Source organism: Camellia sinensis, chromosome 13 (genome assembly GCF_055761805.1).
Source record: "Camellia sinensis isolate YWXY chromosome 13, ASM5576180v1, whole genome shotgun sequence".
In the NCBI taxonomy this organism is placed as follows: Eukaryota; Viridiplantae; Streptophyta; class Magnoliopsida; order Ericales; family Theaceae; genus Camellia; species Camellia sinensis.
Window position 1 is genome coordinate 142,651,493 of NC_138973.1, and position 12,935 is coordinate 142,664,427.

General features: G+C 38.6%; 1 protein-coding gene across 1 annotated transcript in view; it reads left to right on the forward strand.

The window, feature by feature from the left end:
• Positions 1-517: 517 nt before the first annotated feature.
• Positions 518-12,935, forward strand: part of LOC114318164 (uncharacterized) — a 61,796-nt gene continuing 49,378 nt past the window's right edge. Inside the window, 3 exon segments of the mRNA XM_082903691.1 lie at positions 518-658; positions 2,769-2,824; positions 2,970-3,028. Of these exon segments, the coding sequence (XP_082759817.1) occupies positions 3,020-3,028 (9 nt within the window). The 5' untranslated portion in view covers positions 518-658; positions 2,769-2,824; positions 2,970-3,019.

A 12,935-nucleotide genomic window follows, 5' to 3' on the forward strand; every position in this document is an offset into this window, starting at 1 on the left:
ATCGGAACAACCTCATTCACTCTAAGGTATCACTCTAGAGGATCCCGACCCTAACGCCCAAATTGTTATTCACCCCAAAAAAAAACGCCCTAATTGTTATCGTTTTGTATCCTCCCCACCCAACAACGGCTATGTTCACCCCCGCCCCCGCCCCCGCCCCCGCCCAACGGTACATTTCTCTCACAAAATTGCAACGGAGACAAAATGTTCCTCTTACATCTTTCTATTCTCCTCTCTCATCATTACGATTAAGCTCACATCCGCTTTCTGCCTATCGCTCTCTGAAAAGTTTTGGTTAGGGTTTCTCTATCTCTCGCTAGAATGGACTGTGGGAGTGAAGGCTTCATCAGATGAACTGCTAAGGAAATTTGCGGAAGTGGGTTCGGGATCCAAAGAAGAAAGAGCTTTCGCAGTTGGCAAAACGACGCCGCTACCACCGGAAAAAAATCACCGGAGAAAATGACGATGATGATGAGCAGTACTGTGAGAGCCCCTCCACCTCCTCCTTAAGCCGCCGGGCCAGTTTGGTTGAGAGGAAATCGCTTCTTCCTGCTGTGGCGGCATCCACCCCACCCGGATGTCGTCTGCGCTGATTGGGAGGTCATGGCTCAGGTCGAGGGATTTCAAGAACATGTCCATTTTCGCCACAATTGACAAGGTTAGTAATTTTACATACATAATAGGTGCTATATATTTACATATATACATATTAATTGTGCCAAATTTAGTTGTTTGAATTCTCAACTTATATCTGTAGAATTTGATTCTCTTTGTGTTATATATTCATTTTTGTGTTCAATTTGGCTTCTAAATTAGACTATTCCAAGGATGAGAATGTTCGAGATGGGTTAGTCAGAGGAATGTGAATTCTTAAGTTTTTGCCCTGGAAATTGAATACACGTCCCGAGAGTGCCCTGGAAATTTTTTATTCTTCTGATAAAAATAATATTAACTTCCATCTAAAGAAGATTGATTCTGATGCCATTGTTATTGTTGTTTTGCAAGGTATTAGTATAACTTACTTTCATAAGGCAATTACATCAAATTTGAAACTTATCGAATAAGTAGATGCATGTATGTATGTCTGACAACATAATGTGATTGATCAAAATAATAATAAAAAATAAAAAAAACCCACAAATTAATTAATTTGAAGTTCATTTTATTTTAATATTTGAAACGCGGGAAATGGGCTATACCGCAGGAAATGGTGGCTGAAATGGAGTCATCCTCCTTTGAGTCCAAGGAGGAAGAGACTTTCCCATGCTGTTTCTTCAGCGCACTTTTAACCTCCATGAGAATCTCCATTTGTTTTTTCAATGACTCTCCTCTCTCGAGGAACTCTCTCTCTTGTCTGGTAAAATTGGTTCATTTAGAGGTCCAAACACGAGAAAAATTGGTTCACTTTGACAGGGCTTCAAAGGTCTTCCTAGAGATGCATTACAACCGGCACAAGCGCTTGATAAATGATATTGCTTAGACCAAGCTATTTCACACTCTGGAAATTTTTATCTGACCTGGGGTGTTGGGAAGGAAAGTTTGGCCCTTGTGCACTACTAGCGTCTAACTTATATTTACTTATTATTGTATATGTATTTTATCACCACAGCAAAATAATTTAGTTGTTTGAATTCTCAACTTATATCTGTAGAATTTGATTCTCTTGGATTAGAAAACTTAGGCTGTCATTGATTTACTAGTACTGGAGGGCCAACATCAATCATTATATTCTCCTATGTGTTGGAGGGCTAACAAGAATTTGAATCAAATGGAAATTGATTGGATGGGATTTTGGTCTGCTGAGAAGTTGATGTACAAATGCCTAGGACTAGCTCCAACCTTCAAAATCACAATTGAAGAAATAATACGTATTGGGAGCAAATATCAATCATTTTATTCCTCATTTGTGGCTGCTTAGCAAAATCATAGAAGAAATAATAATACATATTTTTTTTGGGTGAATAGTAATAATAATAATAATACATATTGGGAGCAACTAGAATGGAAAGAACCCTCCTTGTGTGACTGCTTAGCAAATTGGGAGCAACTGTGAGTATCTGTGAGTATCTTCCTTCTTGTTGGTAATGCTTTTCTTGATATTGTTATGGACTGAAAAGTTTATTTTAACCTCTAAAATGATGATGACATCTGTTTGGGTAGTTTGTCGTAAGGGACATCAAATCAAGTTTGGGGAACCTGGAGCGGATGCTTGCCGGAATTGATTGGAACTTTAATAGCTATGGAGGTTAGGCTGTAGAATATGTATTTATAATTTCTACTATGTTAAATTATTTAATATTCCCTTAGAACTTTCTGAAAGTGCCCGACAGTTGGGTCTTTGGTGAGAACTAATGAATCGTATAACTTGTAACTACTCTTTTTTAGCAATCCATTTATTCAGCAATTTATCGAGTGTATGCAAACATGATTCAACCATTGCTTCCTTGCTGGAATATTGATAACTGATGCATATTTGTAAATAATGATGCTTTTGAACAATAATCAATTGTAAGATTCCAAAGCTTTTTCTTGTCCAGTAGTTGGGTTACCCTTGCGCTGGAACCACAAAATACTGCTAATCATTGTCCTGATTAAGTGTTGCTTGATACTTGATATCATCGCCTATACTTTGGTTCAGTTACTAACAAATAGCATCAGTTTCCATCTATTATTGCTGTATAGTTTTTTGCTTTGAGAAAAGTAAAATTCTGTTCTATTGATCTGTCTAAATAAAAGTAATTGCACTTTGATTGGTTTGAAATTTCTAGGCATCAATGAAGGTTGTTACAAAGACTGGAGTCTTGATATTCATGCGGCAAGGAAGGTTGGAAAGTTGTTCGTTTCAATTTTTTACATGTTTTTTTTGTGTGTGTGCCCGCACGCGCGGGCGCGCGTGTGTGTGCATGCGCGCGTGTGTGGAGAGTATACTCCTTTTTATATTCTCTCAAACTTTTTTCTTTTACTGTTAGATCCTAGGTTTCCTCATCTATGATTCTTGAAGGTGGAGCCATTCATGTAGATGGAGAAGGTATCGTGTTTTACATTACCAGGAAATTATACATGGCCATGTTTGGCCTCTTTTAATTGATGCATTTATATTTGAAGAACATTTGGTTGTTTCTCTCGCCAATTCATTCATTCGTACATATATGATAACATGCCCATGTATAGTTGGCGAAGAGATTGCTTAAATTTTTTATACTGGAGGCTAGTACAAAGTTGATCCCCCTTTCTTTATTCAAGATATTCAAGATGTTACAAGTGCATAAAATAGTTTTTAACAAACTCCATTTCTTACCACCTCAGCTGTAATTTGTTAAGTGTTCATAAGCCACTATGAACAAAATGATACGTATGCAGAGAAATAGAAGAAGATAATTACCTGCCTTTTGGTTACTTAGAATTGCACCAGAATTGTGTAATATAGCTTTTAATAGGCCTTGGTCTTAAAATTCATTTCTTATGAATGAAAAGCTAAGAATCTTTTGTAGTAGCATTATTGGACAAACAATTGACGTTGGGCAGGGAGGGATGGAGCAGGAAGGGGTTACATTAGCCGAGTAATGTAGTGCCTTATTCCAGCTGCTTATTAAAATCACTTTCATTGTCCACGAAGAAATGATATCTCTGTCACTACCGTCATAGGTGAATCTGATTTGGAAAAAACACCATGGATAGTTCTTGATACCCTTGGAATTCCTTCAATGTAAGTTGTACTGACACTTCATGTTAGTACAGTCTAGATGTTGGGACTATAGGGCAACATTGAACTAAAAAAAAGGGATTATTTGGTGATTCATAGATCAGGCTTGAACTTTTTTGGAAACCAATTTTGATTACAATTTTTCTCATTATATTTATGTGAAAAAATACATTTTATTTTTTTTTAAAGAAAAAAGTTTAGGAATAAATACATTTTATGGATCACTTTAGATCATTAAATTTTATGTTTTGGAATGAAGTGTGACATATTTCAAAGCACATGTTCCCAATCTCCAAACCGAAATCTCTAGAATAGTAATATATTATAATCTAATAACACAAGGAATATAAAATCTATTAGGGTGATGCTTGATGATAGCTCACTATTTTTATTATTGAAGGGGCCATAGGAGTTCCTTTCCTTTTTCTCTTCCAATAATGAAACCTTCATCAATCCTCTGCTTATTGTTCTTCTTTCTGTAATGATTCTTTAGGTCATATTCTATTTGTGACCATCAACTAATGCATCACTGTATAATTTGTTTGCACAAAACACATTTCAAAACTAGATTTCTAGCTGTACCCTTATGGTTTCGAATATTGCATATTTCAGATTTGTTCATAAATTGTTTCCTTCCTTCAGGGACTTGTCTTACTACCGAGGAGTGCCTCTTGAATAAAAACAGGAACCCTCATTTGACTAAAGAGCAAGTTGAGGATGAACTTAAAGCATATCTTGGAGTCAAGAAGATTATTTGGTTGCCTCATGGATTATTTGGTACCCATTCACCTTGAATATTAAGCACACATGTATAAATATTTTGCATTGAAATTTGAGATGCCGTTCTTGTATATTTCATCCATATTTTTTGGTCTACCTGGCAATCTAGATATTTCTTTAATTTGGTTGGTCTATGTGGCTATTTTTCTCATCAGGATGATGATGAAGCATTCTCATGCTTAAAAATGATGCGTTGGTGTGCAATTATGCATACGAACATGAAATTAATGTTGTATAGAGAGTTTAGGCCGAAACCATAGTTCTAGGATTTGAACTTCAAATAAGAGTTTAACTCTACAATTTTTGGTATCTGTTGCAATTTTTGCATTCTTTAATTTGGTTGGTCTATGTGGCTATTTTTCTCATCAGGATGATGATGAAGCATTCTCATGCTTAAAAATGATGCGTTGGTGTGCAATTTAGCATACAAACATGAAATTAATGTTGTATAGAGAGTTTCTGCTGAAATCGTAGTTCTAGGATCTGAACTTCAAATAAGAGTTTAACTCTGCAATTTTTGGTATCTGCTGCAATTTTTGCATTCTTTGGGTAGGTGTTGTGATGATCAGTAACTTGAATTGCAACCTAGTCGTTTCGAGCAATGGGCTCATGCCAAGTGCTTGACTTTTTGCATATCGAGAGAGATATAAATCATAGGGCTTTATTTTATTGGAAATTTCAAGCCCAGGCTGTTGCTTATGTTATATGGTATGAAAGTTGTGTGTTTTGATGTTGATACCTAGAACTTAGAAGGGATACAAAATTCTGAAGTTAAATATAGACAAACCTGATATTTTCGTTTCCCTTGTATCTTGCGATATATGATACTTGTTGTTCATATCTTGCCATTTAGCAAGTTAATATTTTTGAGGTATGTATAATGAATATGTCAATACCTTAGGCATTTTTCTGGTGTTAACTTGACTTTTGTTTATCTATAAGCTGTCTTCAAATTTCCAAAGGTATATAATGTACATAATTTTGCCTTTAAATATGTTTTAATATATAAATTTTTTTTTTTTCTGTATTTTGTGCATTTATTGTATATAAGATTTATGCTTTGCGTTTAGAAGGAAAAATATTGACAAAAAAATGATGGTTATTTATATATTTTGCAAAGGAAATGCAGTAAGGAACGAGAGGAATTGTTATATGGACACTGCAGTCTTGAGAGATTTTGGACTTGCTGGAAAACTCCTCCATTCTAAAAATCCTTAGAACAAATATAACAAAATCTAGCACTGTTTTAGTGGGAGAATGACTTAACTCCTTTGTGATTTTGGTTTTGAAAGTTTTGAAATTAGTTAGGGGTTGTGGACAACAGTGAGAGGCGAAGGAATAGAGTTGGTAAGACGGGTGTGACTACATATTTAGGATGGACCATCATACCGATACTTTATGAATCCTGCTAATATATGTTTCCTAGTTGCAATTCAGAAATAGATGAAACAAAAAGATGTGATTCTGGTACCCCATTATTTGACCCTTGGTCTATGCAGGATAGCATGCTTTGAGAGTAAAAACTTTATGCAAGGAAATGAAGTTTCCCTATCTATTGCGACTACATATTTATCTTCATCCTGTGCCTTCTGAATCCTCATCATCTTATCTATTTTCCTATGAGGATATGGGATCAATAATCTTGATTTTGACATTAATGTGTACTAATTTGGCATCGTTTTTAATAAAAGTTTGTACATAGAAGTTGCTAGAGTTACTTTCTCCAACATGTTTGTGCTTTTTGCTGCCTCATCGTTGAAGCTTTTCCTATTGATTACTAAGAGGAAAAAATAAAAAAGACCAAAGTTTAAACAGTATATTTTTAGTGAACCAAGGCCCTTAACATGGTGTTTTGTAGGTGATGATGATACTAATGGTCATATCGACAACTTGTGCTGTTTTGTGAAGCCTGGTGCGGTTTTGTTGTCCTGGACTAATGATGAATCAGATCCTCAGTATGAGCGATCTGTGGAAGCCTTTTCTGTTCTCTCTCATGTTACCGACGCTAAAGGTAGAAAATTAGAAATTATTAAACTCCATGTACTTGGGCCACTTTACATGACAGATGAAGAGGCAACAGGACTAATTCAGGTAAACATGATTCTTAGAATTTTACTGTCACAACTCTGTATCCATTCTGACTACTCTTTATCCACTAACTGAAAAGTAAATTTACATTTTTTGAGATGTTATGCTCATGTTTACTGAACAATACTGATGGAGATCAAAATTTACTAGTTTTAGGACTGTCAATTTGCAGAACTTGAGGTCAATTTTCCTCCAACAAGAGGGGAATAACGTAATCTAGTCGATGTGAGACCCACGAGAAGATGATAAATTGATTACTAGTGTTAAGTACTTTGTCTTTGATTTAATATTTTTATATTTTCTTTCTTTTAGGACTTTTAATGGCTTTAGTGCTAAGACTTGAGTCTTTTTAGGTATCTATGTTGGGTAGGAATTAGGATTGGTTTGTAAAAGTTTCCACACATTTTCATGATTATCTACAGACTACACAACCTATAAATAGGCTCTATTGTTGTAAAACGAATTTGGCATCACTTGCATAAATAAAATTAGATTTGATTGATGGATCTCTCTCCCTCTCTGTGTTGCTGTTGCTTTTTCATCCTTAATCTCTCTCTCTTCTCAGGTGGTGGCTCTCCTCTCTCATCTTTACCTCCCTCTCTCTTCTTCACTCTTCATTTTCCCCTTTTCTCTTATATCTCCACTGTAAATATATATTTATATTCTGTCTTATTCATTGTCCTTGACTTTCTTGCTATCTTTTCTCTCTTCATTATATCCTTCTTCTATTTTATCTCATTGTTCTTCTCGTCTCCTGGCTTATCTTATTCTTCTACTCTCTTTCATCTTTCTCATCTCCATCTTGTAATATGAAAAAACAAAAAACATCATATTATTTTGCCAATCACGTGTTCGAAGAAATTCTCATGAAGGCCATGCTACTTTATGTGTGTCTGTATGTATATGTATGTGCACACATACTCATGCAAGTAAATATCAAGAATTAAGGTGTCTGCATGAGTTTTTGTCTCCTTTACAATATATATACTCTTTCACGTAAGCCGATATGTTGACTCCTGACAAAAAAGGAGACATTGTAAATTTTGTAAATTTAGTACCTCTCTGAGAATGCGTGTATGCGATTATCTCCTGTTGTCCTGATGTTTATTTCCTGTTTTATTTTATGTGTTCTATTAATCATGTGAGACGTAAATCAAATACATTCGGGTTCCCGATTTGGGAGTCAAAGCCAGATTTCACTCTAGGCAAACTAGTTCCTTAAAAAACTTGAATTTGAGGTGTTGACGCCCCAAAATCACCAAACGAGGTCGGATTAGCACGAAACTTGGCACACACGACCGCCTAGGCATGAGAGACTTGTGGGAGAAGACAGGGCTCGAATCAGGTTTCCGGTTTGGGAGTTAGAGCTGGAATTTCAATCTAGGCAAACTAGTTCCTTAAGAAATTTGAATTCGAGGTGTTGATGCCCCAAAATCACCAAACGACGTCGGTTTGGAATTGCTGCAAATGCCACAAAAACAAGATGAGGTATTTTATGTTGTTTATACGGGACTCCCAATTTGAAAACTAAGTCCAAAAAGGTACTTTTCTCATACTTAATCTTGAAAATAGGCCATCGGAGGCCAAAATCGTGTAACAGTCACAAGAAGTCCCGGGAAAAACATCAAACACCTCCGGCGGGTCCAATGTAAGTTGTGGAAACTTACGGAACTTGCACAGGACTTCCGGTTTGAAAACTTAGTCGAAAAGGGCACTTTTGTCACACTTAAGTTTGAAAATAGGCCGTTGGGAGCCAAAATCATGTAACAATCACGAGAAAGCCTGGGGAACACCTCAAACATCTCGAGAAGGACTAATTCAAGTTGTGGAAACTTACGGAACTACCACGGGACTCGCGATTTGAAAACTAAATAAAAAAATGTACTTTTTGAATACATAAAATTGAAAATAGGCCATCGGAGGCCAAAGTCGTGTAACAGTCACGAGAAGGCCCGGGGAACACCTCCAACACCTCGGGAGGGACCAATGTAAGTTATGTACACTTATGGAACTAGCAAGGGGCTCCCGATTTGAAAATTATGTCAAAAAAATGCACTTTTTTAACACTTAAGCTTGAAAATAGGCCATTGGGGGCCAAAATCGTGTAACAGTCTCGAGAAGGCCCGGGGAACACCTCCAACATTTCGGGAGAGACTAACGTAAGTTGTGGAAACGTACGGAACTGAGACAGGACTTCCGGTTTGAAAGTTAAGTCGAAAAAGGCACTTCATTCACCCTTAAGCTTGAAAATAGGCCATCGGGGCGCCAAAAATGTCAAACAGTCACAAGAAGGCTGGGGGAACGACTCAAAAACCTCGGGAGGGTCCAATGTATGTTGTGGAAACTTGCGGAACTAGCACGGGACTTCCAGTTTGAAAACTAAGTCAAAAAATGCAATTTTTCTACATTTAAGCTTGAAACTAGGCCATTAGGGGCCAAAATCGTGTAACAGTCACGAGAAGGCCCGGGGAACACCTCAAATCCCTCGGGGGGGACCAATGTAAGTTTTGAAAACTTACGGAACTAGCATGGGACTCCCGGTTTGAAAACTAAGTCCAAAAAGGCACTTTTTCACACTTAAGCTTGAAAATAGGCCATCGGGGGCCAAAATCGTGTAACAGTCACGAGAACTTCCAGGGAACACATCAAACACCTTTGTATGGACCAATGTAAGTTGTGGAAAATTACGAAACTAGCACGGGACTTCCGGTTTGAAAACTAAGTCGAAAAATGCACTTTTTTCACACTTAAACTTGAAAAAAAGCCATCCGAGGCCAGAATCATGTAACAGTAACGAGAAGGACCGGAGAACACCTCAAACACCTCGGGAGGTACCAATGTAAGTTGTGGAAACTTACGAAACTAGTACGGGACTCCCGATTTGAAAACTATGTCAAAAAATGCACTTTTCTAACACTTATGCTTGGAAATATAGGCCTTCGGGGGGGCCAAGATCGTGTAACAATCCCGAGAAGATCCGGGGAACACCTCTTACACCTCCGGAGGGACCAACGTAAGTTTTGGAAACGTACGGAACTAGCATGGGACTTCTGGTTTGAAAACTAAGTCGAAAAAGATACTTTATTCACACTTAAGCTTGAAAATAGGCCATCGGGGGCCAAAAACGTCTAACGGTCACGAGAAGGCCGGGAAAACACCTTGGGGGGGACCAATGTAAGTTGTGGAAACGTACGGAACTATCGTGGGACTTCTGGTTTTAAAACTAAGTCGAAAAAGGCACTTTTTGAACACTTAAACTTGAAAATAGGACATTGCGGGCCAAAATCATGTAACATTTACGAGAATGCCCGAAGAACACCTCCAACACCTCGGTAGGGACCAACGTAAGTTTTCAAAACTTGCGGAATTAGCACGGGACTTCCGGTTTGAATACAAAGTTGAAAAAGGCACTTTTTTCACACTTAAGGTTGAAAATAGGCCATCGGGGGCCAAAGTCGTGTAACAGTCACGAGAAGGCCCGAGGAAAACATCAAACACCTCAGGAAGGAAAAATGTAAGTTGTGGAAACTTACGGAAGTCGCACGGGACTCTCGATTTGAAAACTAAGTCAAAAAATGCACTTTTCAAACATTTAAGCTTAAAAATATGTCATCGGGGGCCAAAATTGTGTAACAGTTACGAGAAGGCCTAGGGAACACGTCCAACACCTCGAGAGGGACCAACGTAAGTTATGGAAACTTATGGAACTAGCACGGGAATTCTGCTATGAAAACTAAGTCGAAAAAGCACTTTTTTCGCGCTTAAGCTTGAAAATAGGCCATTGGGAGACAAAATCGTGTAAAAGTCATGAGAAGGCCCGGGGAATGTCTCAAACACCTTGGGAGGGACCAATGTAAATTGTGAAAACTTACGGAAGTAGCACGGGACTCCCAGTTTGAAAATTAAGTCAAAAAATGCACTTTTTTCAGACTTAAGCTTGAAAATAGGCTATCGGGTGCCAAAATCGTGTAACAGTCATGGGATGGCCCGGGAAACACCTCAAACACCTCAGGAGGGACCAATGTAAGTTTTGGAAACACAGAACTAGCACGAGACTCTCAGTTTGAAAACTAAGTCGAAAAAGGTACTTTTTTCTCACACTTAGGCCTCGTTTGGGGAGTGGCTATTTTAGCCAAAAAGCCAAAAAGCCAACTAAGTTGGCCATCGCGGCCTTAATCTTTTCGTAAAAAGCCAAAAAATTACTAAAATAGCCTGTTCCCAAACGAGGCCTTAATCTTGAAAATAGGCCATCGCGGGCCAAAATCGTTTACAGTCATGAGAAGGCCCGGGGACCACATCAAACACCTCTAGAGGGTCCAATGTAAGTTGTGGAAACTTACGAAGCTTGCACGAGGCTTCCGGTTTGAAAACTTAGTCGAAAAAGGCACTTTTATCATACTTAAGCTTGAAAATAGGCCGTTGGGGGGCCAAAATCGTGTGACAGTCACGAGAAGGCTCGGGGAACACCTCAAACATCTCGGGATGGACCAATTCAAGTTGTGGAAACTTACTGAACTATCACGGGACTCACGGTTTGAAAACTAAGTCAAAAAATGCACTTTTCGAACTAAAAATAGGCCATCGGGGGCCAAAATCGTGTAACAGTCACAAGAAAGCCTGGGGAACACCTCGAACAACTCGGGAGGGACCAACATAATTTATAAAAACTTAAGGAACTAGCACGGAACTCTCGGTTTGAAAATAAAGTTCAAAAAGGCACTTTTCTCACACGTAAGTTTGAAAATCGGCCATCGGGAGCCAAAATCGTAACAGTCACGAGAAGGCCCGGGGAACACATCAAACACCTCAGAAGGGACCAATGTCAGTTATGGGATCTTATGGAACTAGCACAGGACTTCCGGTTTGAAAATTAAGTCGAAAAAGACACTTTCTTCACATTTAACCTTGAAAATAGGCCGTCGGGGGGCCAAAATCGTATAACAGTCACGAGAAGTCCCGGGGAACACCTCAAACATCTCGATAGAGACCAATTTAAGTTGAAGAAACTTACGGAACTAGCACGGGACTCCTGGTTTGAAAACTACGTAAAAAAATGCACTTCTAAAAAACTTAAGCTTGAAAATAGGCCATCGAGGCCCAAAATCGTGTAACAGTCACAAGAAGAGCTGGGAAACACCTTAAACACCTCGGGAGGGAAATGTGTAAGTTGTGGAAACTTATGGAATTAGCACGGGACTTGTAATTTGAAAACTAAGTCGAAAAAGACACTTTTTTCACACTTAAGCTTAAAAATAGGCCATCGGGGGGCCAAAATCGTGTAACAGTCATGAGAAGGACCGGGGAACGCCTTAAATACCTAGGGAGGATCCAATGTAAGTTGTGGAAACTTACGAAACTAGCGCGGGACCCCCGGTTTGAAAACTAAGACAAGAAATGCACTTTTTTCACATTTAAGCTTGAAAATAGGTCATCGGGGGCCAAAATCGTGTAACAGTCACGAACAGGCCCGAGGAACACCTCCAGCACCTCGGGGGGGACCAATGTAAGTTGTGAAAACTTACGGAACGATCACAGGACTTCTAGTTTGAAAACTAAGTCGAAAAATGCACTTTTCGAACACTTAAGCTTGAAAATAGGCCATCGGGGGACAAAATCGTGTAACAGTCACGAGAAGGAGCAGGGAACACATCAAACACCTTGGGAGGGACCAATGTAAGTTTTCAAAACTTAAAGAACTAGCCCGGGACTTCCGGTTTGAATACTAAGTTGAAAAAGGCATTTTTTTCACACTTAAGCTTGAAAATAGGCTATCGGTGGCCAAAATCGTGTAACAGTCACGAGAAGGCCCGAGCAAAACATCAAACACCTCAGGAAGGACAAATTTAAGCTGTGGAAACTTACGGAACTAGCACAGAACTCCCGGTTTGAAAATTAAGTCAAAACATACACTTTTCTAACACTTAAGCTTGAAAATAGGTCATCGGGGGCTAAAATCGTGTAACAGTCACGAGAAGACCCGGGAAAAACCTCCAACACCTCTTGAGGGACCAACATAAGTTGTGGAAACTTACGGAACTAGTACGGGAATTCTGGTATGAAAACTAAGTTGAAAAAGGTACATTTTTCACACTTTCGCTTGAAAATCGGCCATCGGGTGCCAAGTTCGTGTAACAGTCATAAGATGGCCTGGGGAAACTTACGGAACTAGTACGCGACTTCCGGTTTGAAAACTTAGTCGAAAAATGCACTTTTGTCACACTTAAGCTTGAAAATAGACCGTTGGGAGCCAAAATCGTGTAACAATGACGAGAAGGCCCGGGGAACACCTCAAACATCTCGGGAGCGACCAATTCAAGTTGTGGAAACTTACGGAACTAGCACGCGAGTCGCAGTTTGAAAACTA